Below are 13,075 nucleotides of genomic sequence, written 5' to 3' on the forward strand. Positions count from 1 at the left end.
GCATTTTCTAGCAGGAAGACGGCATGCTGCTTCATGAAGGGAAGGCTTGCTGGAGAGAATGTGGATGAAACGCTAGAGATAATAATGAAGCAGATAGGATTTGCACTTGTGAATAGTTGCTATGGAACACATCCTTTATAGCTAGAGTTAGCCAAACAATGACACCCGCGTTACAGGAGTCAAATAGTGAATCTAACACTGTATGAACTTCACAGACACAATCTGCTGGGGGTTTGAGATATATCTAACACAAATATAAAGGCAAGTCAAACGATCAAGTGAAAACCTTTAGTTAAGGTGTGAAAAACAGGTTACTTTGAACTAGGCATTCAAAGGGTTTATCGAATAATTGATGAGAATGGACCGGAGTACATATACATTAATCTCTATCTAAACACAATTAGGATTTATTAAAGTTTGACCTTGATGGATCTGTGTCTACTTTCAACCTCTCACTGTGACCAAGTATATATAACCAATGGGAAAAAAACTATTTTAACAACTGTTCAATATATTTGGCTTAAACTAAAGACACCAGAAGTACGGTGCTGATGCGTTCCTCATTACAGAAAGTGGCCATGACTATACACTCTATTGATAAAATTGCCCAGATAACACTGCAAGGTCATTGTATCTGACCTGCAGCTCTAAAACAAGCAAATATGTGATGGAAGCCCTTTGAATAACACCATGATAAACTACTAATAATATACTACTGAAATAATATGTCATATCTTATTAATAAAAAATAACATGATAAATTAGATTGACCAGGATCCAACAAGCAGGGGCAGAACAGTACATTTCCGGGCCCCATAACAAAATATGCATCAGGGCCCAACGTTGCTGTTCCTACCTCCCAAGGCCTCTTCTGCCTCTCTGCTCATAGAGCAGAGCAAGGACCTCTACTCAGCATACATGGTCCTGCACCAGACTGGTATAAGGGGGAGTGGGGGCTCGATGGCCAGGCCCTCCTCATCTCCAGGTCCATTAGCCGCTGCACCCCCTGCACCTACAACAGTTACCCCCCTGTCAAGCAGCATTAAGAACAAATGTATAAAGTAAGCAAACTGGTGATCTTGTTAACCTCTATAGATCACATTTGTGGCGTTTAGTGTCTTTAATCCTTCCAAAATGACTGGTCACCACATTCATGGTTCTCAGCCCAATCCTTCCCCAACAGCATTCTATAGGGAGAGGGTGAACTCAACACAAAAACAGCATTGCGTAACTAGTATAAAAAGAGGAGACACACAAGAAATAAAAACGTACATGTGGGTAGATCCAAAATCCCAGACCACAGCTCTCGAAAATTTATATATATTACAGTTTGCAGAGGATTTTTATATACTGATTTTTTTTTTCCATAAAAAGACAACATATAATATGTTTGTAACAATTAATTCATAATCCATGTGAATGTGTTAAAGATTATAAACAACTTTTTAAGAATAATTCTCAATGATTTTTTTCAAGAAAACCTTCTTCAGTAAAAATGTACAATTTATTCCACATAGGTGGAACATTTTCCCATTTAATGTACTGTGTTAATTGCATCCTGTATCCTTTATGGCTGTGGTTCCAGGTGTGTTTTGTAGCTCGATCTGCTTAATTACAGCTTCCACACTTAGCACTCACTGCAAGACTTTGAAGAATTACATCCCAATCACACTGCTTATGTCAATGACAGTTGTTTATACACATTTATTCGGTTTTGCAATGATTCAAAACATTCTTCATTTTGCTTTCCGGCCATAGGCACCTGAGGGTTTATCCTATTACCAACAAGGGGGCAGTTCTGGCCAAATGGAGACATTTTACACCACAGGGTTAGGTATAGAAGTCTAACTTTCTGCGGGAAGTGATTTTGTTTCCTTAGAACCTATATGGAGACGTTACTGGAACAGTGCACATATAGAGCAATTCACGATAAAACAAACATTCAATATATCTATGGACACATTTCAGCAATATGTAGACACAGGAGTATAGGAGACCTGTACACACTCCAGGGATTATAATCTACTTTCTTACCATTGTTTCTGTGTTCAGGAGAGGTTCTACAAAGCCATGTACAGTCAGTTTCCGCAGAACTAAAAAACAAAGACCACAATTACTGCCAGACAGTCTCAGGAAGTGGGATACTGAGGCAGATGCCTGTTTTCTACAAACACATTTGTATATTTTAATAAGGAGAATCACACCCAGGGCTAATTATAATTGATGGGGAAAAGCCCTGGTCCTCCATAGTGACAGAGCGGAACTAAAGAGGAGTAAAAAAGGTTCTGAAGTCATTGGCATTAGTTAAATATGATATAATGACAGGCTATAAAAGACTGTTTTATACACATTGTTGGAGTCATTTGCATTTTTTCTTCATTCTCCCTTGTTGTCCCAATAAGTATAGCATTGTTCTTTTTTCTTTATCCTACGTCTCATTATTTTTTTCCCAAGTGGTTTTGACCATTTTCTATTTTCCCACTACACAGATCCTTCAAAAAGCTACGTGGGAAATTATCATAACACATGGTGGAATTCTTAACTCAATGCCATAGACAGTGCAAGGTTTGATTGATCACTTTCGGTTATCCTGGTAACTATCACTGCACGTTCTTTTGTAATGAGGGAAAAAAAGCACACGCGCACACACAATCTCTCAAATCCCCTAATAATGTAGGCATTGCTGGGCAACATCCTGTTCTGACTTTAGTAATTCCCCCTCTTCCTATCCTCAGTGCATGTGACCAGACCGTGATGTCTTCTCACCAGTGATTAGTGCTTGGGCTGTGTGAACACTTGTGAGGCACCGGGAAAAACATCACCCACCACTGTGCTAGATAGGAAACCCTGCCCTAGGTCTATAGACCACATTTGACTTTTCTTCTGAAAAAATAGCAGTATCGTAGCTCCTGCTTATTCTTATAGATGGAAACAAATAGAACTGTGATAATGTTCTATGTGCTGAAAGACATATCTCCATTTGTTGCACTGTACTTTTACAGCAATAGAAAATAAAATATACTATATGTGATCAGGAACATTCATAAAATACACAAGACTATTATGTCTCGTTTATAATTTTTATTATTTTTATTATTAATATTTATTTATAAGGCGCCACAAGGCATCCGCAGCGCCGTACAGAGACAAACAAAATTACAATACAATGGGAGACAACACAGTACAGTAAACACAGCAACTCAGTAAGCTCAATGCACAGCTAGAGAGGGCGGGGAAGGGGGAGGGAGGATCCGCAAACGACGGGGCCCAAGAAGGAGGGCGGGGAAGACAGGGAGACCCCCAGGGGGGAGGAGGGAGCGAGAGTGGACGTGGGGTGGAGGACTCTCGAGGAGGAGGGCTAAGTAGCTGGAGAGCAGAGCTAGAAGTGGTGGAAACAGGAGGAGAGATGGCCCTGCTCAGAGGAGCGTACAATCTAAGGGAGTGAATCTAAGTACAATCAATATAATGGAGTCTGCAATGGATGACAGAAAGGATGAAGACACTAGACCAGGCCTGGATAACCTTTGGCTATCCAGGTGTTGTCAAACTACACATGCTGAGGCTTGTAGTTGCACAATATGCAGAGAGTCACAGGTTGCCCTGGCATGTAAGAGACGCTTCTTGCCTTCTACTATAAAGGACATTTGCCTCTGTACTTTATTTCCTAAATCTAGTCACATACACAATGGAAAGCGCCATTTTATGGGCTAAATACATGGGAACGCAGTCTATCAATTCACTAAGAAGCAGTGACGTCACTAAAACATGAGGCACAGCATACCCGATGCCTCAGTGATGATACTAGTATCCAGCAAATTGATAGGCTGAATATTAGTACAGCCCACAAAACGTCTGCCTTCACTGTGCATAACTGAGAGGTTCAATTGAAGACAGTTTTGAGGAAATACCATTTAGATAGAAATAAAAGGACAACAAGCACACCTTTTAGTGACAACGCGGCTCTCTCTAGTGAGCTAAGGGCTGCTGGCTCCGCTCCAGCGCAGATCTGCTGCAGGAACGTATCCGCGTGGTGATTCCAGAGGCAGCATGCAAAATTGTAGATCTCCGAGGCGAGCTGATATGCAAAACAAAAAAAACATATGTACGTGATACAGATTTTCCCATCCTGTGTTTGAGGACAAACAAAAAGCATAGTGAAAGTACAGACATTCTACCTGTTTTAAGTGTATTTTAAGCTATCACTAATTCAAAGATAAATTGGCACTCAGTGGACAGTCACCTTTTATTTGCTGACAGATAACTCTAAAGGAAACTCCAGCCAGTAGATTCTTTAAATACCTGACAATGATATACTTTATGGAGTTCAAAGTATTAACCTGAAAAATGACCCAGTACTTAAACTCCAGCAGAGTCCGTGAATTCTGTGTGATTTCAGAAGAAAACAAATGCTAAAGGGGGTTATGGCTTAGAAGCAACACTTCTCAACTGTTAAGAGACAAAAATAAAATATTTTAATTTGCCTTTTTAGTGGTCGTACAAAAGCTACAACGGCAGGAGCCATATTGTCTGTTATGCTATTAAACATATGTTCTATTCTCTCTTATTTAACTACTGAGGCAGGAAATGCCATAGGGTAGGGAAGAAACAACAAATATGACTGTGACTGACCATCTAAAGATTTTTCTGTTGCTAATTTACGTTTATACATTTTCTGTAACATGTTTCAGTTCTATTAACAGTAATAGAACCTACTTATGATGAATGCAAAAATAAATTGTACATTTTAGTAAAAGCATTGGGTGAGCAGTCACTTCTGGGAAGTATGATACAAGAGTTACACAAACATTTCTCATGAACCTGGAAAACAACAAGCTATCAGAAGGGATATCTGTCATCTAAACTTAAACTGCGTGGGTGCCTTTTTATTCCAGGCTCTAAACTCCAGTTTAATCTAAGCATCACAAAGGATAAACACTCCTCGAGCACTTAGAAGACAGGATGGGTTTCTGCAATCCACTTTAAACATGTTGAGACACTAAAGTGTAATAAGGAAAAACATTAAGAGTGGAAAACAGGAGAACATCTCAGCGCATGGCTCCTGGGAGTTCTAATTTAAAGCTATCTAAAGGGCCGCAGGTAAACTACACCCTTTGGGAAAGGTTGAACCCAAATAATCCCTTTTTGGTTTTTTTTTACACACATCTCTTTGGCAGATTGAACATTTGCGAAAAAACATTGTATTGTATTGTACGGTGTATTATGTTGTTGTATTGTGGAGTTTACCCCCTTCCCAATCCTCCCTTTCCTCTATTCTTTCTGTATCTGTTTCTCTACTCTCTCTGAAAAAAAATAATTGTTTAAAAAAGAAAATCTTACACGGAAGCGCATTATTATATTATTATTTATAAAGTGCCGACATATTACACAGCGCTGTACAATGAGGGGATCATGACACTAATAAATAAGTCTCATAAGTGTTGTTTTTCTAAAACTCTAAAATGTATGTGTTCAGCAAACTCCTATTACCACTCTCTCCAATGCAGCAGGTGGACGACTGAAATGTGTCATTGATGGGGATTTTAATTGCTGAAGCAATATAATTATCTTTCTATTTTATAGAAAGGCTGTATGATTATGTGCTTTTTATTTTTATATCTCCAAAATATCAATAACAAATTGCTACAACATTGCTTTCAACTGAATCTGTTGTGAGCAGTGAAAATCTTTCTTTTTACCACCAACAGTAAAAATGTTTAAAAAGACATCAATTGTCACCGCAGGATAGAACACTGCATGGAAACGTGACTGGGCTAATGGGCCACTTATGTGTAATGTAAGCAAGCGTCAAAGTGGCTTTATAAAGCAGCCTCAGGACGGGACAGGAAGCAAGTTAGGCTCATATGTGCAGGGGAGCCCTATCCATACTGTACTTATTTCATGTTATTCAAAAGTCTCCTTGGCAGGAGAGTATGTGATATTGCTACTGTGGCTTCCTTTCACAATACAACCCATGCTATAGATCAATTGTATGGAGAGATAAAAGTGATGGACTGATCATCAATATCGAATTCCAATATAATATTCGCACAATTCACAGAGTGTAAGATAAATGCAGCGTGTGTGTGTGTGTGTGTGTGTGTGTATGTGTTACGCTTGAATAAAAATAATTTGATTGTTAAGTGATGCATAATAAGGGGACAATCACAGATTTCAAAGATTGCTTCCTGGAAATGTCCCTGTTATTTAGGATGGAGGAATTGAGGAGTAGAATCGCTCTTTTCTAAATGATTATTTATTCAATAGGAGTACTTAAATGCAAAAAAATTTATAACCACAATCAGTAAAAAATATCAAGTACTTTATGAATATCCACGTAGACGGGCTGCTTGTGCTTAAATGCATTTGCTCAGCAGCACGTCTATAAAAATGGAATAGATTATATATCGTAATTATTATCCTTTATTTATAAAGCACTGACATATTTACGCAGCAGGTAAAGATGGCCCTGGCCAAATGAGCTTACGATCTAAGAGGTGTGGAGAATAATTGATACGTAAGGTAGCAGAATAACAATCGTAGTGGCTGGTGAGGAAAGAGTGCCTTTGTCTTTTGTAAGGCCGAAGCATTATCAGCGGTCAATAAGAAAGCATTGGCGACTGGCTTTTCTGTTCAGCTGTCAGTGTTGTGGTACGGTAGGAACGTGGAGAGAAGGTGAGGGATAGGAAACATGAACTGGTCAGTGTAGCAAGGTAGTCAGCCGCAGTCAACCATAACTGCCCTTCACCATTTATCAGTCTTACTGGCTGTAGTGTAGGGGGTTTCATGTGGTTGCCCACCAGCTGGAGAAGCTGGAGGTGGCCTGGTGTTTATCTTTAGCATAACGCTCGCTGAACGGAGATGATATTCAGTAGATCTTCTAAACAACCCTATCCTCGGCATGATGAAGCTCCTCGGCACTACAATATAACTTCCCACTGCATTTTACAATTTTCTTACAGCTGGTTATGAAATTCTGAGATCACTTTGACACCCTTTCTATTTCATGCTAATAGGGTACATTATTCCTTAAAATGCAGTTTCTATTTAAAACAATGCAAGTTGCTTGTACAATATCCTCCATATGTTTACCTCCCAACTGTCCAAATTTGGGCAGCCCAAATTGAGGGGGCTGTCCCATCGTCCATCAGTCTGTAATTTTGAGGTCCCATGGTGCATGTGGCAAGGGTGTTTTTAGGGGAGGGGGGAATAGGGAGGGCAGCGTTAGGAATGCCCCTAAAAGGCCCATTGTAGCATGAACATGGCCCTACACCAACACCTCCCTTTCGGAGGAGACGAAGCCATGTACCATTTAGAATTTGAGAGATATATGAATGTGTTCCATAATAGAATACAAGAGTCATGCAACACATGAGACATCACAAGTCTTAAAATAGAAGTTATATTCTACAGCGGTTACAAATATAATGATATATATTACATGATGGTTTGCATTTAGCCGAGTCACTTGTATATTATATATGTATATTGTCAGTGTGCCTCAGAAATAAAAATCACATATTGTGGTCAGTGATGAAAGACATTTCATTTAAAACTAATGCTAATTTAGATATGGAAAATTAGGGTCTAGATTAAAGTGTTCCTACACCTGGATATCCGCTCCTGGAGAGTCAGTTCTACAGTTCTATTGAATGCACCAGAACTGCATGAAAACTACACAATATTTTCTTTAGACTTGTTTTCCAGGTACATTTTTTATGTGGACATCTTGACAGCCAATATATAATTTTAATTCAAATGCAAAGAGGAGGAGGACATAAGCTGCAACAGACTGCATAAAACACTCTGGACCTCACCATGCTCATATTATTATTATGCAAATATTGGAACCAGACCATACATTTTAATCGGTTTTATTTCATTGTTTGTGCAAATATCCATATTTTGACCATTGGACAAGCTGTAAAACCTACATATATGGTTTCTCGCTAAAGTTAATATTTTCCAACATGTCAAAGTGCACCCTTTTTTTTCACATTTTATCTCCCGGATAGGTTAAACAAATGCCAGCATTAGATAGTTCGTAAATTACATTAATCCTGTTACTGGGTGAAAGTGCCCTTCTAGGAGGTAACACTGGCTCACATTTATGCTGCTTATTAAAAGAACTTCAAAGAGCTGTCCACATTTCAATTCTACAGCAAGAGGTGAAACTTGTTACACAGCGCCACCATCTGTGCAAACCTGGAAATGACAGCACTAACTAAAAAACAGCTTGTACACTAATTGCAATAGCTCTTTCTTGGTTAATAGATATCTTTCAATAGCAAAAAGATTCTGTGAATCTGATTTAATTGCTGTTCTGTTTTAAAAGGGATAAGCCTTCATTAGGTGGCTAACCGAGTACCAGGTCGATGGATCACAGGAAGATACAAATAGGTCTTTCACAGTTTCAATCAAATAAGTTATATCTGTCAAATCCATCACAAGCACATTGTTATAACTACTGCTTTTGATTCATATCACCTTCTGGCATAAACTTCAATTACCTGAGTGTTACAAAAGGACATGTTACAAATTGTTGGGACATAGTGTACGGCAGGTAATACTTTAAGGACATGCAGCATTGGCATTTGCCATAGCAACTGGTTCCGTTGGGAAGAAATATGCTCATTACATGTGAAATTGATTCTGTACTCTAAACTAGCTTGGGATTGTCACTTCAGGACTTGAAAATAACTTCCTGGCAACAACCGAAAAAGCCATTTACTTAATAGTAAAGATATTAGGGAAAAGGGGACGGCTAGCAACGATTTTTGCCTTGTTTTGTCCTACACCCTGATATAATGTCTGGGCTTTAGACAAGACTTCAATTGGCAAACAGATCACGAAAAACAATTTTGAAACTCATTTAAAGCTACTGAATAGGCTTTTTTTCGAATGTTCAGTGTCATTTTTCACTATGTGACACCGAGTAAATTATGTAAACGAGTGACAAAACTGGATTGTTTCTAATTAATGAATGATTAGTTTACCAGGCAAACAATCACCTAAACCAGGGTCAGGCAACATAACACACTTCTGGTGCCAAATGGGCAGATCTCTAACCTTCAAAAGGCCAAGCATTAACCTTAATCTCAGCAATAAGTAAGAACAAAACATTTAATCAAAGTAAGAGACACATATCTGTAATAACATATCAGCAGGCGGTTTAAACAAGTGTGATAACAAACAAATCTGACACTAATGTTGGGAGCTGTAGTGTTATTTGTTTACTGTATTGTACTGTTAGACCATGAACAGTCTTGTTGTTTGCTCTCTACACGGCAGACCTCATGTGGCGCCCTATAAAGGTTAATCTAAAAAAATATATATATATGTTTAAATATATATATTTAAATATATATATATATATGTATGTCGATCCACTGGAGACAACGGAGACAAGCTGTGATCGGAACCGACATCACTGTGAGTGATCGGATATCGGTCCAGATACACATCAAGTTGTTCCTCAAAATCCGGGACGAAACGCGTTGAGCGGTGACATCTACCAGCGCTATTGTGGTTACCTCATGTGAGATTTTATACGGTCTAAGCAAGTCTATGGTCCTCTGATTTTCTGGTACGCAGATTTTATACACTTAGGGATGCACATTGCACCTGTGTGTTATATCATTCACCTTTGGGTTCACTATTTGATCTGCTGGTGGAGGACTATTTCCAGAATTGGTACAGTTTGAAACAATACTGCACTATGTTATTTTCTGTTCTGTTTTTCTGCATTGTCGCTACATCTGATGGAGTTTGAGAGGGATTACCTCTGAAGAGGAACCTCCACTTGACCATTTACATCTTGAATACATCTTTACGGTACGCAGTTATTACATCTTCCCAAATACCATATTTGATAATACACATTGGGGCGCCCTACTTGTTTTTCTGTTACAGCATATATATATATATATATATATATATATATATGGCTAGCACTGCACCACACACAAGCAAATTTTGTAAGCTGTGTGCAAATGTCTCTTTTGTGTACTTGACTATTCCTACTGGATAGACTTTCCTCATTTCTTGCTCTTTTATTCATACCTGCCAACTCTCCCGAAATATCCGGGAGAGTCCCGCATTTCGCGAGAGTCTCACGGACTCCCGGGAGAGTGTGGCAATCTCCCGCATCTGCCCACTTCCTAGTGAAGTGGACAGAATTAGGTCCAAAACGCAGTGATTCACCGGGAATCGCTGCGTTTGGCCCCACCCCCTGCTGTAAAATGACGCGTTTGCGTCATTACGTCACGCGGGGGGGGGGGATCCAAAATGACACAAATTTTGGAGCCCCGCCCCCATCACGCCCACCTCCCCCTGGCAGGCTCCCAGAAGCCAACTTTCAAAAGTTGGTAAGTATGGTTTTATTGTTTATTTGTTTTTAGGTTTCTTTGTGGGGCAGTTACCATTTAGAACAACCTTTGCTATTCCAAATTGACTCGATTTTCTATCCATTACTTTTATTTGTACTTAGTGTTAAATTAATAGCAATATACTAATTAATTTAAAACAACAAAGTGTAACTGCGATGCCACCGAAAAGGCAAATGTCTGCTGTGGGAGTAACTGCACTGCAAGAAGCAGCAAAAAGACGAAGGGCGGAGCAGGATAAAGCCCAACGACAAATTTATGACTGATGACCAAAGACAACACCAATGTGACTGTCATCGCCATGCAAATACAACTCCTCAGCAATTTGCCTGTCACAGAGAAAACAGCGAACAGGACAGAGGTAATATCACGTCAACGCCTACAAAGTCAGCGAACAAGATGCCGCGTTGTTCTTGATGTCAGTAACTTTAATGAAACAATTAATAATGCTGATCACTGTGGTCCCATGAACAGTACTTGTGAATTTTGCCAAGCTAAGCAGCCATCTGACAAAATATTCAATTAATGCTGCTACAAGAGTAAAGTCAAATTGGGTGTAATGTGGTCGGCCCCCATCATTGAGCACTTAATGAAAGGACAGCATGAACATTCAAAAAACACTTATTTTTTTTCCGTCATTTTGATGGGCTTTTAAGTAGTAATAATAATAAAGCAGGAAGGAGCTGGGAGCAGTCAGTGCAGTGGTGCGAGCACAGCAATGAGAGCAGTACAGGAAGAAGGTGATATGGTCAGATGAATCATCTGAAGAAGACTACGTGCAGGGGGGATCCTAACATTACAGCCCCGAGTGCTTGTTTCTAACAGTGAAGGATTCTCGTGGTTCCGTGATGTTTTGGGACACATCTTCCTGGCATGGTTTGGATGCCAGTCAATGCTAATTTCTACTTAATGAACTTCACCACAGTACAGCATCTCTTCCTTTAGCTGGGTACACACTACACAGTTTTCAACCAATAATCGGCTAAATCAGCCGACATACGACCGCTCGTTCAAAAGTCGGGTCAGTGTGTACAGTGACACGATGGTCGAAAGTCTGCCCAAATGGACGATTGTCGCCTCATTTGGTTGGTCGTACCGTTTAATATTTTCGTTCCAATCTCGTTTCCGCTGTGTAGTGTGTATAAACTTCTGATCGATCCACAACAGCGAGTATGAAATTACAGTCATTGCTCACGACAACATGGCTGTAAAAAGTCGCTAACGGGAGGTCCGCTCTTCCCTTTCTCGTCCTAAACAAGGCTAGTGTGTATTGCAGTCCATGGACCGAGCGATCGGAACATCGATCGCATGTAAAATCGCTCGGCATAAAAAGTTGGTCGAAATTTCTGCAGTGTGTACCCAGCTTTATAGGTGTCTTCCAGGATCCCAATCAAGCATTTATGGGATATTGTGAGTGCTTGTCGCCAACATCAACCCGGCATCAGTTGAGTGACTTCCTTGTGGATTTATGGCACCTCATCGCTCCTGCGCCAGACATTGGTAAACTCATGGTGCATCCAGGTGGTAGTGGTTGCATGTGGTAAACCTACACCCTATTAGGCGACTTCATAACGAGATTTCCAATTTTTGCCCCCAACCTGTATGTTGTAATTTGTTGTTATTTTTTGTTGATAAGAAACTAAAAAAACAGATTGAAGCTCAGAACAGACAAAAAATATACAATTCTGAAACAGACCTTCCAGCTTCAGCGAGACTGTTGAGAATAATTTAAACAGTGTCACACTGAAGGGTTAATGCAATGTGGCACACAGCGTTCTCTCAAAATTTTACTTTAGCACAGAGAGCCATGAAATTAATGTCAGACCGTTAAATGAACATAATGTTAGAGCAAAAATGACATATGCAGCTCACTGCACAATTAGCTGTCTAATACTTACTGAAATGTTACATTACAGCATATAAATGAACAGTACTAAAGTAATAAACAGTAATGAATCCATATTATGGTGCAGGGGAGCTGCACCATAATAAAGGGAGAGGTGATGGTAAACTATGACAAAATGCCTTTTCTTTTTCAATACAGCTAAAATGTTAATTGTTTAATGCATACAGTAATCATAAAAAAACAAACACAAACGATGTACATGAGAACCAGCTGACCCTTCATATAAGCCTCACATAATTACATAAAACTAATATGGCCCATAAAGCCAATATATAGCCAATATACCTTCATGTAGCCTCACATGGCAACCTCACGTCACTAAACATACTCATACAGCATGACATGCCAGTATATATCACACATAATCCTCACAGACAATATGCCTTATATAGCCTCACATACCACCATATACCTTATGGATGCATACGTGACTATATGGCATAGCCTCCATGTTGCTTCCCACCCCCTCATGGCACAGAATACAGCCCCTGTACCAGTTGGCCAATGGGGGCAGCATTGCTCCTTTTCTATGTCTTAATGCTTCTGCCTCCACTTTGTTAAAAGCAGAGAGCTGGGTAACAGAGTTGTAGAGGACCGAACAATGGTGACCGTGCAGGAGACAAGGATCATCCAATAGGCCTGTCAGTCTTTCAAAAAAAAAAATATAGGTCACAACAGTTCAATGTGTTATGATGGCCACTGTGTGAAGATGGTCACCGTGTGAAGATGGTCACCGTGTCATGATGGTCACTGTGTGAAGATGGTCACTGTGTGAAGATGGTCACTG

The 13,075-nt window shown here is 39.7% G+C and overlaps 1 protein-coding gene across 2 annotated transcripts in view; it reads right to left on the minus strand.

The window, feature by feature from the left end:
- The window catches only part of IPO11 (importin 11), a 336,682-nt gene that overhangs the window by 267,675 nt on the left and 55,932 nt on the right, over positions 1-13,075 (minus strand). For both annotated transcript variants that reach the window (XM_075182983.1, XM_075182973.1), the window contains exons 6-7: positions 3,943-4,075; positions 2,035-2,093 (exon numbers count right to left, since the gene is read on the minus strand). In XM_075182983.1, coding sequence (XP_075039084.1) covers positions 2,035-2,093; positions 3,943-4,075 — 192 coding nt within the window. The remainder of the gene's footprint in view (positions 1-2,034; positions 2,094-3,942; positions 4,076-13,075) is intronic.

Source organism: Mixophyes fleayi, chromosome 1, assembly GCF_038048845.1.
Source record: "Mixophyes fleayi isolate aMixFle1 chromosome 1, aMixFle1.hap1, whole genome shotgun sequence".
Classification (NCBI taxonomy): Eukaryota; Metazoa; Chordata; class Amphibia; order Anura; family Limnodynastidae; genus Mixophyes; species Mixophyes fleayi.